Consider the following 19,780-nt stretch of genomic DNA (forward strand, 5'->3'; position numbering starts at 1 on the left):
CGGCGAAGGCAGCAGCAAAAAGGGACAGCGGGGACAGTGTGAGTGTGCGATCACTCTAGTATCTAGGGTGACATTCGAGAGGCCTGGCTCGTCTGCTGTTGCTGCAACCAGCGCTACTGTTGTTGCTGCACCGTGAAGAGCTTTAGTGAGAGAGATGGTGAGCCAGGATAGCAAAAAAAAAAAAACCGGGGGAATAACACAGAGCAGAGATCCGTGAGCAGAGAAGGAAGAGGTAGGAAGGAAGGAAGGAAGGAGGCTGTGCGAGTGGTACTCGAGTTGGCGAACTGCCACACTAACGTATCGTCATCCAAGCGCGCCACCATTCGAAGGTCCCTCTCCGTTGACTTCTCCCCGGGGGCCCCGGGAACCCGAAATCGGGGCTGGCAAAAACGGATCAAATCAAACAAGCAGATTAGCGCAACTTGAAGCGCAACCCAACAGGGCTAGGGGACGGGGGGGTGAAAAAAACAACATAAAAAAAATGGAAACGGAAGAGCCAGCCAGGCCAGATCCTCCTCCGAGATCCGAGAAAACAATGGGCGGCGGCGGCGGCGGCTGCGAGAATGTAGAAGGCCGTTCCCGGTCCAGGATCCGGACCAGGGACGACTTGTCCGATGCCCGATCGCGATGGGTGCTTGGTGATAACATTACGATTAGCCGTCTATTGACAGCAGCCGCCTATCCGTATGCGTGCGCATTGCTCTCTGTGCTCCCGCGCCTTTTGTTGTTTCTGTTGCGCTACTTATCCACTTGATCTCGATCCTCTCATTACCGGGCGGGGAGATCGATTGATCGCTCCGATTACGCTGTACACTTCCTCCTCCTCCTCCTCCTTCTGCTGGATCCTAATTACCAAATCGCGCCCATTGTTGAGCCAGCAGCAGAGCATCCGCAATTCGACGCAATCGACCCCGAGTGCTGTAGCGATCGCGTTGCATTCCGCTACTGTGCTACGTTAGCGTCCGGGTTTTTTTTCTTTTTTCGTGAGAAATCCGATGAGCAGCTCCGATCCTCACGATCGGGGTTTTTGGGTCCTGCGCGGTCCGTCTCGTGTTTGATTACGTCGGACGCCGGAGGAAAGGGAAAGAACCCCGTTGGCACCGTTCTGCGCTTGCGATGCTGTGATCTCACGCCACGCCACGGCCATAAACTTCTCACCTTCACGACGCCGTCGCACCAATTAATCGCCTGTTAATTTCCGGCCTGGCTCCTGGCGCGACCCCCCCCCCCTCCCCGGGAGGGAAACCGGACGTAGTCGCGCCGGGGAAGTCCATTCAGCTCCACGTCCGTTGCGTAGTTCGGAGCAGGAGACGGAGCAGAAACACGGCATTCACGGCTTCGGCAATTAAATCCGGAGACAATCGAAGCGATGACCGGGTGATGGTGATGACAACGTAGTCTTAGAGTGGAGAGTTTGCACAGCAGAATGAGAGTGAGAGAGAGAGAGAGAGCTTGTACTGGTATCAACTCTTGCACCACTCTACGACGCGCGTCTCTAAAGCTTTCACTCCCTCGGCAGAAGAGCTGTTCTTTCTCTCGGTTACCTCGGTGTAGGCCTAGACGGCCGTCCAGCCGACCGGCAGGGGATCTATCCAAAAGCGGCACAAAACGCCATAAATTATCGAACCTGTAAGCGCTGATGTACAGTCGCTCGGGGGCTGCGTGCGATGTGTGTATCAATATATAGAGTCATCACGACGCCATTGTCGGACGGATGCAGCCAGATTCATTCATGCCCAGCCAGAGCAGAGCATGCAGGAAAGCTCTGAAGGCTGAAGGGGACGAGAATGGACGAGGGCAGAAACCTGGCCCGGCCATTGTCGGGCGTAAATCGATCGATCTCTGCTGCGCGCTTTGCTGTCCCAACTGCTGTCCACCGTGTTGGCCAAACACTGCGTCACCGGCAGCAACAGCAGCAGCAGCAGCAGCTAAACAGCGCAGAGCTACACAATCGCCGGAGGAGGAGGCAGCCCGGCAGCTAACAAATCTTTTGACACCCGACTTTTCGCCCCGACGATGACGATGGCAGAAGGGGAGGAGCACCCCCTCCCTCGCTCTACAGCATTTCGATCCACAGCATATTCTGATCGAGAGCCTCGAGAGCGCTGTGTGTGCGTACCTCGATCGATCATTCCGGAGGCACAACAGAAAAGAAAAAATAAAATGGAAAAACTGTGGAGACCCACGGTCCAAAACATGACAAAACACATCACCACACCGGTAACCGGCACCAGCAGCAGGACAATGGGCGCAGGCAGGTTTCGGACCGGCCCGGGCCAGGGCCTCCAACAACAACAACTCCCGCGCTGCTGCTGCTGCTGCTGCTCTTGCCGAGCAAATTGTCATAAATCAATGCGTGCGCGCGCGCGCGCGCGAGCATTAACAACAACAACAACAATGCTCACACACACACACCACCACGTAGGAATGTGTTGTGGGGTCGGTCGGAAATCGGATTCGATCCCATTATCCTGGGTGCTGGGCGATCCCAATAGCGTTTCCAGTGCCAGGGAGTTCTATTACTCCACTCTCGCGATGGGCTCTCGGCGTGTGTATGGTCTCCACATTTGTCAACCCCTCCCGGCCTCTCCCTCTCCCCTCTCCCCTCCCAGGTACGCTCGCGCGAGTCCGTAATTGTTAATTTTCCGTGTTTTTTTCTTTTCGTTCCGAGGCAAAAAAAAAAAAAAAAACCGTGCGCCCCGTGAAGGTCCCCGAGGCAACAGCATCCGCACGTAGTGCGTGTAATGAGCTGTCAAAAGTGACTGGCAGATGGGTGCGAAGGCCGTGGCCGTGCGAATCTGCCGTGCCGGCCAGTTCCGGCATGTCCCAGTGGCATGTGACGTGTGATGGTGATGATGGTGATGATGATGGCGGCGAAGACGGCGCAATGGACGGAGAGATGAGAAGGAGAGGAGAATTTTTGGCAGCGCTAAAGACGCTGTTGACACTTTTGCGACACGCATTAGTCAAACTTAAGACACTCATGGTGCTTCGAGATTTTATTTCTTTCCCCCTCCTTTTCTCTCTCTCTCTCTCTCTCTCTCTCTCTCTCTCTCTCTCTCTCTCTCTCTTTTGTTCAAATGCGCAAAAGTCAATTATGCGAAATGGCTCGGCAGTGGCTTCAAGTTGCTGTTGCTGCTGCTGCTGCAAATTGGATCACTTTGGCTCAGCAGGCCCGTCCGTACGTTCCCTTAGGGGTCTCATCAGCACAGAAATGAGGTTGTCAATCACTCCTTCCCCCCTCTCTGTCTCTTTCTTTCTATCTCTCCCTTTATCGCTCTCTTTCTCTCTGTGAGGTTCCGACGAGTCCGGGTCCCGTGCCGTACCGGCGGCTGTCAAGAGGGCCTCTCTCGAGAAGAGGCTCTCAAGAGTCCCAAATGAGCATTCGACGGTGTCGGAGGCGGTGGCGGTGGCGGAGGGATCAGCATAGAGGGGTCGCGCAACGAAGGCAAATCACAGCCGGCCATCCGGAAGCGACCGACTGACCGCCCGCTGCGGGTCAAAAGTTATGCAATCTCACTTACGGCGGACCCCGGGCCGAACTGTCAGGCTGCAAACGGTCCCCAGGCCGCCGCTCTGTCGGTGGTCCGCCCCGTCGCAGGACCGGAACATGCGTAATGCGCGTGAAATGTGCCCGAGCAAGCCGTGACCGTTAAACGAGTCTCTCCTGGCCACGGGGCCACGTTTGTGTGCAGGACCCGAGACTCCTGCTGATCGTGGAGCACATCTGGTGCCGTGTGGAACATATTGCTGCACGGCTGCAATGCTCCGGCCGCGGCAGCAACCTGCTACAACCACCCCGCAGCCCTTTCAGCTACCCCCCCCCCCCCCTTCCCTCCCACCAGTCTCGACTGGCTGGTTGGTTCAGGTTAATTAGTTTATTTTCAATAACGACTCACTAAACTCAAATAAATTACCGCGACGCGACCACGCTCAACCGTTCCGTTCCATTCCCCCGGTTTTTTGTTGTTCTCGACTGTGTTGCTGCCGCTCGCCCGCCCGCAGAAGGGAAAAGGGCGAGTAGTAGGAAAAAAGGAAGGGCTGGCTGAGGACAAAAGAAAAGTCGAAATATAATAAAAGGATGAAGAGTGAGAGCAAGAGAGAAACATAAAGAAAGAAAAAAAAAGGAAGGGAGGGAGAGAGAGAGAGAGAGTACGAGGGCAATCGGGAGTGTAATATGCGAGGAAAAAAAGGGCAAAATGCGCTCGCCTTCGCCGGTACTCTAATAGCGACAGAACGAAGCGTACACATGAAAGAAAAAAAGAAACAAAACGAAAAAAAAGAAGAAAGAAATGAGAAGAAATAAGCGGTACTAGCGGGATCATCATCATCATCAAGCCGTCGTGGCCGTCGTCGTCGAGCATCAAAGAGATCATCGAAGCCGAAGGGATGTTGTGCGGAGAGTGCGAACAAGGGCACTACTCCGACAGCAGCAGCAGCAGCAGCAACAGGGAAAAAAAGTGAGGGAAATAATAAAAACCGAGTGGTGGAAAACGAGAAGAGGCGAAGGCACGTCAAAGTGAGGAGGAGCGTGAAGGCGTGCAGCAGCAGCAGCAGCAGCAGCGGCAGCAGTGTGTGCAGCATATGATTGCAAATGATGCATGTCCAATTGAGGAAAGAGCCAGCGAGCGAACGAGGGCAAAACTCAATAAAGTGACCGAGGAAGGAAGGGCAGGCAGACGGGCCTGAGAGGCCGGAACCGGCATGCAGATCTCCATCACGATGTAGCACTGCAACCAAATTGAATTCCCTACCGCGCTCGGACCCCGCGCACACATTCGCACATTAGTGAGGTTAAGGCACTGCTGTTAGTCGAGCGAGCCGAGGGTGTATCCTCCTTCAGCGAAGACGGCACTCCAAAGGCACGGGACACCTGCGACACACTACTATCGTGGCCATTTGTCCGACAGTGGGTGCTCGAGAGGAATGTCTAAATTGAAAAATGTATAATCCCGCGCAGGGGATGAAGGGGGTGGTCCAGCAGCAGCAGGGGCAGAAGCAGGCGGTGGGTGCGATAGGGAAATCACGGCACGAGTGGCCGTGAGAAACGGAACTGCTGGTGCCGGAGGAGGCCCCTTTAGCTGCTTCCACCCTTCCGGATTAATTGGATTTCAGGTCGAGTGCGGAGCGAAGGAGAGTAGAGGCTTAAGTAACACACACAGCAGACAGACAGAGAGATAGAAAGGCGAAAGAGGTGAGAAGGGTTTGTGGAAGGGAGGGAGAAAACAGCGAAGATGCATTTATAGCGTTCACTACCAGCGTTGACAGACATCTGATGGCGAACGGCCATTATGAGTGGCATGTTTTGCGTCAGATCCTTGACACACACACACACACACACATCATACACCCGAAGCGACCCGAAAGGATAGTCATGTTCAGCCAGCTTTCATCCGCTTCCATCGCATCCATCACCACCAAAAATCCATTCCTGCAGAGCGCCAAGGCAAAGCAACAGGTTCTAACAGTGCACCGAACCGAAGCGAAGCCTGGCACCTCCAGAATCCGGCGTCTAATGACGTTTTCCATCGAGTGACGCAAACACTGCAACGCTCCCTCCCTTTTCTCTTGCTCTCAACCGATCAGATAAGCCGCGTTAGATATCACGCTGGAGCGCGGCTCGCGATCGATCCTCACATACGCATACGTTTGGCATCAAGGTCGGCCGCAGGTCACCTCGCCGGCCATATCTCCTCGCCGGCCACCTTCGAGCACTTCTTCGAAAAGAAGAAGAAGAAGTAGAAGAAGAAGCAGCAAATTATCCAGGATTCCGCAGGGCGCAACAGCAACAGCCTTTATGGCAGGGGATAGGCTGATCGCAGAAAGGGATACGATAACAACGATGGCCTACCGCAAAAAAACGCGCACAGGTTGTGTCGGTCGAGCAGCTACACACAAACACACAGCAGTAGCAGCCTCCGGGGCCTCCTGAAACCTAACCTAACAAAACCAGTGTGTTAAAATGCGGGCAAACGGGATCGAACAAATCAATTGGCAGCGGGAGCGGCGGCCATCATCAACCTTTAACCGAGCAGAGGCTGCTGCTGCTGCTGCAAATTGCCTCTCCTCCCTTCCTTCCTCCACCTGCCTGCTGGTTAGCTATTAGGCAATAAACGGTTTTGGTTTTTTGTTGATGTGTTTTTTTTTGTGTGTTGCTGTTCTACTCCTCCACTGGTAAACCAATAGTTTGCTCACGCAGTAGTAGTAAGCGGCAGCAACGGCGGTCCCAGGCGGTGCCCTTTAATGCCAAGCAGAACTGCTGCCGAAAGGTTCCTAAACACACAGACATGGACATGGCGATGCACACAAACCGGCGAACGGGCTAGAAAGCCAAATGGCAGGCAGGCAAAAGGGGACGAAAAGGGCATCGGCGATCGGCGAAGTTCGAGGTTGTAAAAGTTTACTATCAAGCTAAAACAAAAACAAAAAAAAAAAAGCAAACCGACACATACACAAAACCCGCCTCGGACGGTCCTTACGGTTCTTGGCCGACCAATTTGCCAACCGTTCGTTTCGGTTTCGGTCTTGAAGGGCTCAGCAGCGCCTGATGAGCTGCTGCTGCTGCTGCTGCTGCTGCTGCACTTTTACGACATTTTATTGACCTCTGGAAGTTCCCGTGGTCCCTGGCCTGACTGGCAGGCAGTAGCCAGCACTTGGGCTGATATCCCTCCGGTAGCCAGCCCTTGACGAGTCTGCAATTCCATTCCATGCAGACCTTCCCTAGGCCAGACGCGATTGGGTCCGGGCTGTTTGGGCTGGCGAGCTTTATGCCCCCCCCCCCCCCCCCCCCCCTGAGTCCGGGATGTCCAGGAATCCCGGGGAGTGACCGGCGGGGTTCTACACGCTCCCATACGCGGATCCTCTGGATTAGTGCCAGACGACATATACCACCACGACGCACCACGAGAGGGGGCCAAGATCGACCACGGAGCGTTACGAATTCGGTGTGTGCGTGCCCGGGCACAGGACCTCGGGCATACTATGGACGCGCGCGTCACCGCAGGCGCACCGCGGTGAGGCGGAACCAAGTGCCAGTTAGAGCTGCTCATTAAGCGTCGGTCAGCACGTCAGGCCCGAGTCCCGAGAGAGAGAGAGAGAGAGAGAGTGGGGCGCTCTCGGCGTGGCCAAGCGGAACCCAGAGCGCCCACGGTACGACACACAATTCACCGGACGCACACCCGTTGGTGGGGTCGTTTCAGGGTCGTTGAGGCGTGAAACAAGCAACATTCGGCAGGCAGGCTCCCGATCCCGTGGCCAATCAATCAACCAGGTGGTCGGGGGAGGGGCGGAGAGGAGAACTGGTGAACCAATCGACGGTGACGGTGTCAGTATTCCCCGGGCCCCGGGAACACCGGTTGCAACGGTTCTGCCGCGTAGCTGTCTGGCTCGCGGAAGTCAGGCATCAGGGAGGCTTCATCCCCTTCCCACCTCAAATTGCCCCGGCTCCAACCGAGTTTCTGCTACCCTCTTCGCCTTCGTCACAATAAAAGAAAAACAAAAACAAAAAAAAAACAGTTTAGAACCCGGTTAAGGTGTGAGAAGTTGAGGAGCCTGAGGTGCGCGGAGAGGTAGAGAGAGAGAAAAAGGGAGGCGGTTTATTGACAGGACAATTTAGGCACAAAGTCCCGAGTTGTAGGGATGCCCCATACTGTTACTATTTAACAACATTCCTTGCCCTCTCGGCACACTGTCGTGACTGTCGTGGGTTCTAGCGGGCGGCAGGTACATCGAGAGAGTGGTCTACCGAGGCTGTTGTTGCTGCTGCTGCTGCTGCTGCTGCGGTTGTTCGTTCAAGCTCCGCACTCATCACGGTTTGTCACCATCACCGGTGCTGTACCGGTGCTTTCTCCTCTACCCACCGCTGGCTAATGTGTTTGGCAATCAAACTGCGGTCAAAATGGAACACCCACCGACGAAATCCACCTCCGAGCACCGTGTGTGTACCTTCACTGCGTGCCCGTCGCGCGGCATCCGGGACCGGAACGCTTTACGGCCACTACCTTCAAACGTAGAACGCCCATCAGCCGAGGATGCCCACATGCTAATATGCATAAACTTTTATTGATTTGCCATTGTATTTTGTCAGCAGCAGCAGCAGCTCTGCGACCCACAACCTTGCAGCCACCTCCAGGGCCCGGTTTGCGGGGGGGGTGTGCATTTTATGGTCCGCCCGAGATTTCCGAGTTTCTGTGCGAGTGTGCGGAGGGGGTGCTCGACCTTGCTCGAGCAACCAAACAATGTTGCTGCCGGTCGGTGGCCGGTCGTCGGTCAACAACAGCGCATCAGATCAAAGCGAACGGGGTAACGTCACCGAGGCCGCCACCAGACCATTAATTGGCCAGCGGGCCCATTCTCGACGAGCGGACAGGGCAGGGTGAAAGTGGCACGAGGGCACAAAGCGAAAGTCAGTGCCCGGTGATCGATCGGCCAATCGCCGCCTGTCAAACCCCCGGGACCATGGCGGACCGTGGAGACGCTTAGCACGAGGCAGAGAGAGAGAGGGAGAGAGAGGCGAAAGGGTCGGCAGCGTCCGATACTGGCTCGTCCTTTGATGTCTGGAGGATAAGCGGATTGACTGTGCGATGTCTGCATTCTGGCTGGCACACATACACACGTGCAAAATAGAAGTCGCTTAAAAGATTAAACCCCCCCCCCCTCCCTCTTTCGGAGGATGATGGGAAAAGAACCCGTGTAAACAAACAAACGTCCAGTTAAGAAAAATAAGATAGCGAAGAGAAAAGAAAAAAAAAACATCACAGAGCGAGCTGATAAAGAACCACGGCAAGGGTGCACCGGGGGGGAGAAAGAAAGAGTGCGAGAGTGATTGATCACGCACACCCTCACATACACACTTTCGTTCTCGGCGTGCGCGTTATCGCGTGGACCACAATCAAGCGTGCGCTGATTGCGTCCGAGCGAACGACCGATTGCGGAGCGCAGAGGGGCGAGGGCCGTGACAGTGCCGCGGGGGTTTGACCGATTCTTGCTTGCGATGTGCGCCGCTCGGCAAGCGTCCTTCTGCAATCCTTCCAACGGTGTCCTTGCGACCGACTGCCCGGTGCTACTGCTGCTTAATTAGGGCATCAAATCACGACCAGCAGCACCAGCAACACAGCAGTTACGCCTGTCAATGCGAGAAGCCGTCAGTCAAGCTAGCAAATTAATTCAATCAAAACGTCGGCTTCGCCTTCGCTGGGTGGGTACGGCTAGGGCCCAGGCACCAGGCGGCCGAAAGTGTCGCAAATTGATTTCGCACCAACTGACGACGACGACGACGACGACGATGACTCCCGGAATCCTGGGGGCATTTCCTGGCGCCACGGCCATTGTAGCAGCAGCAGCAGCTGCTGTTGCTACCACAGGAGTTCCCAAGTAATTTACAGCTCCGGAGCGTTGCCTGCTGTTGCTGCTATAGACGACGACGGGGCATCAACTTTTTTAATCAACAAAATCAAATTTCTATAACAACACGGCATCCTGTGGCGTCCGACGTCCCGGGACCAAAAAGGGGGCACTCTTGCTGCTGTCGTTACAGCGTCAGCATCCCTGCCCCTGCCTAGGCGGCAGCAGTCTGCCACACTCGAGCCCTCCCGCCGTGGTCCTGTTCGGGGGGGCCCCCTGTTGCCCGCGCAACCTGTAATTATCGCTCGCCTTTGGTCGTGGTCGCCGACACAGTTCGCAGCAAATGACGGGGGCACGCCTGTGCTAACGGACAATTGCGGGAGTCACACGAGTCACCGAGGACCCGCGGATGATCGGCGCACCGCTGCCGTGGGACTGCCGGACCCGTACCCAACCCGGAGAGCCCAGAAGAGGCCAATTCATCATTTGTATCGTTGTTGGTGGTGGTGGTCAACACACGTAACTAGCTCCGATTGATGACCACCGGTGGCCACTAAGCAGCCGGGGCACCTGGGGTCACTTGATCGCTCCACACCCCCGAAAACTGACCCCGGTACGCGGTCAAATGATCCTAGGCATCAGCACCAGCAACAGCAACAGCAACGGCCGTGGTACCGGATCGTCTCGGCGTGTCCGACTGCAGGACTGCGGGACACCGGGACGAGCTGTGGTTTCGGTTTTGAGGTTAGATTGCGGTATCCGCAAAAGGGCCGGGGGGGGGGGGGGGCATTTTTCTGTGCTGTGGTGCCCATTTTGTGACGCGATCGAGAGGGAGAGAGCGAGAGATACGACGACCTCACATCACTACGGCGACGATGATGATGATCTGACCGCAGAATGATGGTGATAAAAATACCAAACCAACAAAAAATAAATAAAAAAAAGATGGCCGCTATAGAGCCAAGGAGTCACAATCCGTTTGAAAGAGAAGAGTGTGAGGTTCCGTACCGCCCGCCCGTACGACGGGGGGATGTATTGTCTGCACGATGCCGATGGCAATCCCGGCAGATCGTGCTCAACGGGGGTCAAGCGAGGATTTCGGGCCCAACGCTAAAGCCTTTGCTAAATCGATGCCAATGGATCATCTGAGGCGTCGCGAGTGGGACCCACCAACCGTGTAAACGAGTTTTCCAACCGCAACACCCGAGCTGACCTGATAATGATGATCATGATGATGATGATGGAAGGAGATGCACAGAACGTCACGGAATCACGGTCACGGTACCCGGGTCAATTGTGTGGCTTCCTCTCCCCCCGCTTCTCCCCGCCCCTCCCACCTCCCATATCAAAGGTCGTGGGCGCGCGCGCCGATGTGTCTCCGCTTACATCTTACGTACGCTAAGCCGTAAGATGGATGCCAGACCATAACTCATAACACCTTCCCCAGGGGCGCAAGAGGCTCTCCCGCTCCCAAGCTTGGTAGCTCGCCGCGGGGCACGAACGGCCCCCGGGCCGGGCCGGCCTATTGAGACCCCAGGGAGGAACCGAGAGGAACCAAGATCCAGATGGGCTACGCCGTTGGTTAATGGAATCGCCCATTAATCTAATTTACCTTCTCGTTTTTGTTGCTGTCGCAGATGGTTGATCCGCTCAATCCTCTCTAGCACATACGTAGCATTCGTGGCAGTAAAAGTAGTAATAATCGTAAAAATAGTAGTAGTAGTAGTAGCAGTAGCAGTAGTAATAGAAATTGGCGCACACGTATACGGTCTTTGCTTTTGAGATGCTCGAGCTGCGCATCTTGGCAATGGGATTGAGTTGTTTGGATTGGTTCGGTGGCAACTCAAGTCCGACAGGACCATGTCCCTATTGCTGTGTATCTGGGACCCCCTCCTGCGCAGCCCCGGGGCCTGTTGTCAACATGTCAACAGAAAAATAAGGTGAAAGAGAAAGGTAGTGCGTGACGCTTTCTTATTTATTGCATCTCTGTCACCTACCGCTAGGATGGAAGTGCCCATTCCTCCTAACGCGGTCCCTGTGCCATTCAGCACCCCTTGGATTTAAGGGGGCCAATAAAACGCAGTGTCGGTGCCCGGAACTGCGAGGACCGGGCGGCAGGGCAGTGTAGGGGTCCCGGGTACCTCTGCTATACCGTACCGCTCTCCTATCACATTATAGGCCACTGTTTGTTGTCATCACTTGAGCGCTCTCGTCGGACGATGGTCTCTCTCTCTGTCTCTCCTGGCAACTCTCTGGGTGTTGCCAGCCGTGTGATTTGTTTCATTCTTCGATTTGTTTTCGTCACTTTAACCGTGTTTAAGGGTGTGGCTGTGTCTGTCTGTCTGTGTGTATGTGTGCATGTACGTGTGCGTCCCTCTAGGGGTGCTGCGCTCCCGTGTGGCGTGCGTGTCTGTGCGAATGCCGAGGGCGCGCGCGCGCGCGCTCTAGAGAAGATCCTCGGTACCCCCCTCCAGGGTAGCCGTCGGTCGGGGGCCAGCCGCTTGTTTTGATTGTTGCCCACGAACGCCTTGATCACCCGCTGCGCACGGACCCCGACGGCTCCCTGGGTTCTTTTTTCTGCCGCTTTTTGACTCAGAGTTTCTCCGAGAGTCGGGAACCGAGTCCTGGCAAAGCAGCGCCAGAGCAGCGACAGCAATGGCAGCGTCGCACAGCCGTCGGCACACCACTCGACGGGCCGAGGACCGGGCCCGGTTTCTTCACTTCGGCTTCCACATCGACGGTGGAAATAAAGGTACTGAAAGAATCAAACGGGATCACAACACATCTCACACACAGTACTCCAAACTCTGTTGCAGCGCAGGACGCGGCAGCCGGCGGAGGCGACGGGATGACAAAAAAGGCAATACATTAATCCTGTTGACAGTATGCATTACATACCTATTGATGGGAGATTACGCAGTCGGCAGGCAAGGTAGGCAAGGTAGGCAAGCAGGCAGGCAGGCAGGCGGGATAGGATAGGATCGGTCTGGAGTGGATCGCACAAAACCGATCAAGGGTCTCAGGGGCCGTGTGATGACCGTAACGAATGGCCGCTGAAGCGAGAAGCCCAAATAGCACAAGCACTTCAGTCGAGGAGGAGGAGGAGCCCTCGCCGGTGTTTACCTTTGCACAACGAGCACAACGAGAAGGGGGCGAGGCCCCTATGCGCCAGGGACCCCCGGACTCGAGATACTCAGGCGCTAATCGGTGCGCAATTGAGCGGCACTTAATTGAGTCGAGCGACTACCTCTACTAACGACTGAGACATTCTGCGGGACTCCCTGAAATCCTGTAGCAGTGACCAATGAGCGCCGTAATGTCATATTTGTGGCATGCACACTAGCTTTGAGTTAATTTTTGGTTTGTTTTTGAGAAGGTACAATTTAACAATTTTGCGCCTTTTGAAAGAGATAGTTTAATGTTCGACTTCGCTCAACCAACCCTCTGTGGGATTATTGTTTTATTTTCTTTTTTTCCTCAAACAGGCTGTGTTGACCAAGGAAATTTGGTGAGAAGGAATTTGCAGCCACTTCCTCGTACCAGTAAGTTGGCAACACATTTGTACAGCGAAGCAAATGTTCAGATTATCGAAAAAAAAAACAAACCGAGCTAGTAAAACAATTCGTTTCGGTGACAATCCAGCGACAATTGCACGCCCGGCAGGGACACTTGGCCCTTTTACAGCCCACTCCTCCAATCAGCTCTCTCTCTCTCTCCTACTCGAGCTCCCCAGCGCCGTCGCTCTGCTGCCTGGTTGCCTGCCACTTAATTAACATAAAGCCGCGACAAACCGCGGACCCTTTTCGCAGGCAGGGCAGGCTCAAGTGGGGTTATGTCAAGAAAGTTCAGTGAGAGCGTTAATGTCAAGCGTGGGCGTGGGCACGCGCTATTCCGCTTCGGCATTGTCACCTTTATAACGTCGCTTTATCACCCACTTTGCCGGCGGCGCAAAGAAGGGCGCGCTACTCGCGGGCGCGGCAAACACTCTTCTCCTTAAGCGGCCGCCGCCGCCTCCGCCCCCTCCTCGCTGCCATCACCAACCATCGTTTCTTGTGCTTGGCACACTATTGACGCCGTACCATCAACGTGCTAGAACGGAAAACGTCCGCCTTCCGCGGTCGGGGGTGGGAAGAGAGAGAGAGAGAGAGAGAGAAATTTTGTGCTACTCATTCCTACTTCCCAGTCAGGGCCAGCGCCCTGAGATGAGGAAGTTGAAAGGCTTAGCTGAGACACGATGAGCGTCAGGGCGTGGAGCAGAGGAGAAGGAGTAGGAGTTACGGGACCCTCGGCGTGACAACACAAACAACAACAAATGGAGCACCCTTTGGTAGCCCACCGGCAGCCGGTACTCCAACACACGCAATCGTCGCTCATCAGCGGCCCCTGCGTTCGTTCCGTGGCGTCTCTAGCAACAATGTCGCGCGCGATGGGCCCATAAATCGTGCTGAAAACCATCGCGCCAATTTACAACCCTGTCCTGTCCGTGTGGGACCCGGGACCCGGCTGGGGAGAAGGTCGCGTAGGAATAGTAGTTGGGGCTGCGTCGTCGGCGGTTTGCACATCAAAGTGAGCCCGGTCGGTCGGTCCTTTTCCCGCTTTTCGGCTCCTGGACGCTGGTCACATGGTTTGCGCCCGACGGTGGACTGTCGGCGTAAGTCCGCGGATAAGCGGATTACAAGCCACCACCCCGGGGGATTCCTGCACCGTGTGGCTGCTGTTGTTTTACGACCTTTTAACGAATTTATTTGACGGGCTGCTGGCGGGCATTAAACGTTCCCACCGGGTGTGTGGGTGGCTCGTCGCCGTCGCATCCTATTTGTGTGCGTCTCTCTCCCTCTCCTCCTCCTCCTCCTCCTCCTCCTCCTCCTCCTCCTCCTCCTCCACCTCCTCCTCCTCCTCCTCCTCCTTCTCCTCCTTCTCTTCCTCCTCCTCCTCCTCTTCGTCCTCCTCCTCCTCCTCCTCCTCCTCCTCCTCCTCTTTAACCGCGATTCACCAATGACCACCCTGGCTACCCGGGGCGTGGGGCGAATATTCATCGCGGACGCGGGCGCTGCCTTCTGACGTGTCCGAATGCCAGGACGCGAAACTGCTTCTTACATTTGCAAAGAACCGGAGAACGGGAAACGAGCGGAAACGCGTCGGTGAACCCTGTGATATTGTTGTAGAACCAGAAGGTTAAAATGTTGAGAAATTGTTTTGTTCATTGCAAATTTCGCACACTACTGCCTTTGCAGAATTACATAGATAGCAATTAATGATCATACAGGACATACATGTAGACCGCGGACGTGACCGCGGGTCGCACAAAATAGTTTGGCGGCCGTAGCGAGTTTGAAAGCCGCTGGTATAAAGCAAAACGAGAATCCGATCCGTGTCCAGCAAACCGTGTGTGCCGTTTAGAATGTTAGGCGCAGTAAAACAACAACAACAAAAAAAAATTCTCATTAAGTTCTGGGTTGAGATGACTGTGCAACTGTGTTGCCAAGTAGTGGGCTTATCTGGTACCGAACTGCTGCCGAGAAGAAGAGCATGACGATGATGATGATGATCTGTGTCTGGACGGCCGAGGATATCGCGAGCATCTCAGCAATCTCTACCACCGTTCAATGTAGATCTTTCTCTTTCCTTCTCTCTCTCTCTCTCTCTCTCTCTCTCTCTCTCTTCCTTCCTTCCTTCCTTCCTTCCTTCCTTCCTTTCTTTCTTTCCTTCTTTCCTTATTCCTGTTTTTAGCCAGCATTATGACAGGAGTGCATCGGCTGCTTGGTGCAGTGTCTATCCCTGGGTGCTGTTCGGTGGTCCGACAATATCGTTAATGTTTAGGTAATTAATCCGTTATGATTGCACAACTGCTTATGTGCACTGCAACACTGCAACAGCAGCCGGAACCTTCGAGGTACCATAAAAAAAGCACCAGGAAGTGGTTGGCGCTGCAGGCGATCCCGTCGGCTGTAATCCGGCCGGTTTCCCGCTTCTGATTTGCCCTCGTTGATCTGTACCAGCACAGGGCACCACCGTCCAGCTTTCCGGATTGATGGTCGATCTTCAGCGTAAGCGGATTTGAATCGAATTAACTTCTTTGACTGGAGCGGCGGCGGCCACAGTGGCGCAAAGCATCATAGAGCACTGCGAGTGCCCCAGGCTCATCGATGCGGCTAAACATCTCAATCAGCACACACGCACAAACAAACACACCAGAGCAGCAGTAATGTTCTTACGCACTTCGAGCTGAGATGGCGAATATGAATATGTGCCGAAAACCGTCCAAAACAAACTAATCAAATTTCGGGTCAGCATACCCTCCCCACAAAGCCCGGGGTGGAGGGGGGATGAAATAACCTAGACTAAGGAAAGAGCGCGCATGGGCGCGATGTGCCCGATTGATGGTTTTTAATAAATACGCTACGTTTTATTGTTATGCGTTCCTGTGTGTGTTTATCTTTATGTCTATCCTATACCTGGCGCACGATTTACTGGCGGCACGCCACGCTAGTGAAGCGGGGATAGCTTGTATTCATGGGGGGAAGCATTGTTAGACGAGTTAAGACGAAGTAATCATTGCGACCGAACGCAAACGCAACAAACACCCGGTCCCATCCATCCAAAGCGACCTGCTTTTTCCGATTGTCGTTTGGCCCAGTCGTGGTACTACTGCTGCTGGAGTAGTGTGTGGGAGGATAGGGGTGCGCGTGCGTGTTTTACGTGCTTAAATCTAAGATTTTTGGTTAGTAGTGATCACTGTATTCACTCTGCTCGTTAGTAGCGGCCGTTGCGCCGCGGTGCTCCACCTTTCTGCCTTTTGTAGAGCCTCCGTCGTTAACGCCTGGCACAACAGGCAGTCCTGCTCCTGCTGGCCGTGTTTGTCGATGTGATGGTGCGGAAGAGGAAGAAAAGAAAAGCCACGTGCCCCTACGTCTACGTTATTGCTATCTAACTCTCACTAGCTCCCCCGGCCTCCTCAACTAGCTAATGCACTTGTGATGGATCCTTCACTTCAGATCACCTACAGGACGCTCTCTTGCAGCCGCGGCGAGACTCTGGGCGTTAAACCATTTCGCGTTTAACCACATCGCATCCTACATAGTCTATTAGTTTCGCGGATCACTTGCTTCTGTTTTCCTCTCTTTTTTTTGATCACCGGTCTGCTTCTCCTTATTGCTAGACGCCGGTAACTGCTGGCCGACTGCGGCCACCAACGCCACCTACAATATTCAGTCTTATTAAGAAAAGTTGCACGTTACGCGCAGCTCGTTCCCTTTGCAACAATTGGCGTGGCCATAACCTGCACCGCGCACCAGTAAGTATGTTATCATGATAGAATTTTTTTGTAGCGTTTAATGGTTAACGTAACGTGCGGCGGGCTGAGCAGGTGCAAAATGCTTCTTTTGTTTTCAGTTACAGCTGTTAGGTTGTTGAAGTGTCTGATAAAATCGTAATAAATATTTTAAATAGAAATCTCCTAACGCTGCACTTTTCGCACTCACTTTGACCTAGCTCCAAACACACCCATTATTTAAAAAAACAAACAAATATTACAAATATTTAAAAAAAAAACAGCATCGTTTTCATTTGCTTCAGTGTGTGAGCAGCCAGGGAGGGGCCGTCGCTGCCGCCGAGTGTCACCAATATCAGATGTCCACGAGCATATTCTGCAGCTGCGGGAAACTGGAAACGACGACCAAGTTCTCCGGCAGGCTGCGGATGATGAGCAGCCATCTCTTACACTCCAGGCACTTCTTCTGGCGTTCCTCGCGGCTCACGTCGACACCGATCGTGCAGGCGCCTAGCGGGTCCGTGTTTTCGCGAATCACCGGTAGGAAGTTGGGCAGGATGTCGCGCAGCGTATCGCACGCCCGGGCACAGTGGCTGTGTGGGCGACAGACAGAGGAAAACCGGAAAAGATGATCAGTGCTTACGTTTGATCCACGATACGAGCCGTTGTCATACAGTTTCAAAGTATAGCAAGAAGTGGAAAAGAACAAGACCTCGCACACATACACACAGGGGCGCGCGCCCAAGCACAAACACGTTGGAAAAAGGGAGGAAAGAATTAATATCCACCATCATGGATTGCGCCGCGTGGCGTGGCAATCGGGATTGGTTTCTTCCGAGGAAAAGAAGGGGGGAAGTGGTTGCATGAAATCCTACTGCTAGTGTGCCAAGCAGCCAGCGCCAGCTAGGAAAATGGAAAAGGAAGAGGAAGGACGTAAGGCAAAAAAAAACACCGGAAACAACAACCATCCAGGACACTTCAAACCGTCACCGAAGCGACAAGGGCTGCCGCGCAAAGCGGTAATAGATACTTTTACATAATCTTCCAATCAATGTTCCCAATCCATGTGCAGCAACCCCATGGAGGCAGCATCAAATCGGTCAGAGCATAGCAAGGGCAGGGGTTTAGGGGCGCGAATATGATTCCATTCGCTCATCCGTTGGTTCGCACTCGTCCTACCTAGCCTAACACATTACGCGTATGTGTGCGTATGTGTGTATGTGTAAGTGACACACGTTTCCGTCAACAAATCAGACATCTTTCTGGAAAGGGAAAGGGGGAGACTGGTCTGCGCCCGATGGCCTGCAGCTTATGTACAGCGACGGCGGCATATATCCGCACACCGTACGGTAGTGAATGCTGCTACTGTTGCTGCTGCTGCTGCTGCTGCAGCCGTCGACTGGTTCTATTTATTGTACCGTACCAGCAAAACAGTGGTGTGTACGGCGCAACCATTTCACGATGGCCAGCGATGGAGAAAATGTCATTATTTGCTCCGGTGACCAACGGACGGGGGAAAACTCGCCCTTGGGGACTGCTCTTCCGCTGATACGCAGGACGGTGCTCAGGCCCATAGCATGCCACAGGCAGAGAGCCAGGCAGGCCGCAGAGCCATAGGCAAATCCGGAACAACCCAATTTAATTCGTTAGACCGGACGACCGAGCTCATCTCTCGATTGATCGGTCTGCCTGCGTGCTTAATTTTAGTTGCTGTTGCCATACTTGTTGGTTACCCGCTCCATTTGTGGGGTGTGCTTGATACGCAAAACAAGGAAAAATAGGGGAAAGCTCCCAGACAGCAACGTCACTTCATCAACAGCAGCCACACTAAATGTTACTACATTACCATCAACTAGCATGACTGTCATGGTCTCGGTGGCTTTCTGTAAATATCACATTTCGTGGAGCGGCATCACGCGCAATTCACGGACAAACCGCTCGGACCCTTTAAACAGGAAAAATGTTACACACGGTATCCCTTTGGCATCGTGGTCTCAAATCTGGCGCTCCTCCCTCCGTGTTTACGCGAACAGCCATCGGTGTAGACCAGTCTATACCGGCTCCCTAGAGTCTGCTGCGGGAAGGAGTGACTTCGTGGTGCGCGCTGCACGAATAGCGGCCCTCCCGTCCGATAGGGAGGGAGACGAATAAGCAACCCCTTGCCTTCGTCGTTCTTTTTTTGTAGAACTCAGCCAAAGAGTGAAGAGGGTGAAGGGGAGAAGAGAGAGAGAGAGAGGAGAGAGAGAGAGAGAGAGAGAGAGAGAGAGAGAGAATAAGATGAACAGGAGAAGTTCGAATCTGTTCGAAAACAACGGATCTGTCCGTGAAGGGATCAAAATCTGGCAGCCATTTCATTCCCCATTTTCGTATAAAATGACGAATCAGTTCGCCGCCAAGTGGGCAATGCGCTTGCAGTCATCATCAAGAGAGTAACGGTAGATGAAATGGAATATTCCACTCTTCCCAAGCTTGAACCCCCCGCGGACATTTCCCATACAAAAATACCCGATTTTGTATGGGATTTGAAATGGTGTGCGGGGGAGGTTTGGTGGGCAGTCCAATGAATTGCTAGTGCAGCTGCTCTGGAGCCTATTTGGCCGGTCCACTATTTAGCGCTCATGTCCTTGCGAGGGAGAGCCCGCACTGCGTAACGCATGTAACGATGACGAGCTTTCAGCAAGCACACAATTTACCACGAGATGCACGCAATATTGGACACAATTTGTTCTTGCAACCAATTCCCAAAAGATGAAAAATTGTTGAAAGATGAAAAAAAGATGGATTTTGATGAAAAAAAAAGATGAATTTTATATGAGTTTTCGATTTATATGACGTGCAGATTATACACCTAAAATATTGTAGTATGTAATGTAAGTAGTATGTAATGTACAGTATGTAATGTAAGTGAGCTCTCAGTTCATTGTCACATAATGATCACGCATGTTTTTCGATTTCAGGCTAAAATGAAAAACCGATGATCCTAGTTCGCATTGCCGACGTGACAGTCGATTGTATATATGAATTAAAACCGTATTAATGCCCTAACCATCCCAAATTATGGCTTCATGAACATGAAATAGAAGGTGAAATTATATTCAAATATGTGTTAAGGTTTTCTTTACAATTGAAAAAAAATATGGATGGTAGTATAAAAAAGGCATTTGAAAG

The 19,780-nt window shown here is 53.4% G+C and overlaps 1 protein-coding gene across 1 annotated transcript in view; it reads right to left on the bottom strand.

Moving 5' to 3' along the window:
- Nucleotides 1-15,657: 15,657 nt before the first annotated feature.
- The window catches only part of LOC126579838 (katanin p80 WD40 repeat-containing subunit B1), a 7,823-nt gene continuing 3,700 nt past the window's right edge, over nucleotides 15,658-19,780 (bottom strand). The window contains exon 6 of the mRNA XM_050243482.1: nucleotides 15,658-17,205. Coding sequence (XP_050099439.1) covers nucleotides 16,968-17,205 — 238 coding nt within the window. The 3' untranslated portion in view covers nucleotides 15,658-16,967. The remainder of the gene's footprint in view (nucleotides 17,206-19,780) is intronic.

Source organism: Anopheles aquasalis, chromosome Y (assembly GCF_943734665.1).
Source record: "Anopheles aquasalis chromosome Y, idAnoAquaMG_Q_19, whole genome shotgun sequence".
In the NCBI taxonomy this organism is placed as follows: domain Eukaryota; kingdom Metazoa; phylum Arthropoda; class Insecta; order Diptera; family Culicidae; genus Anopheles; species Anopheles aquasalis.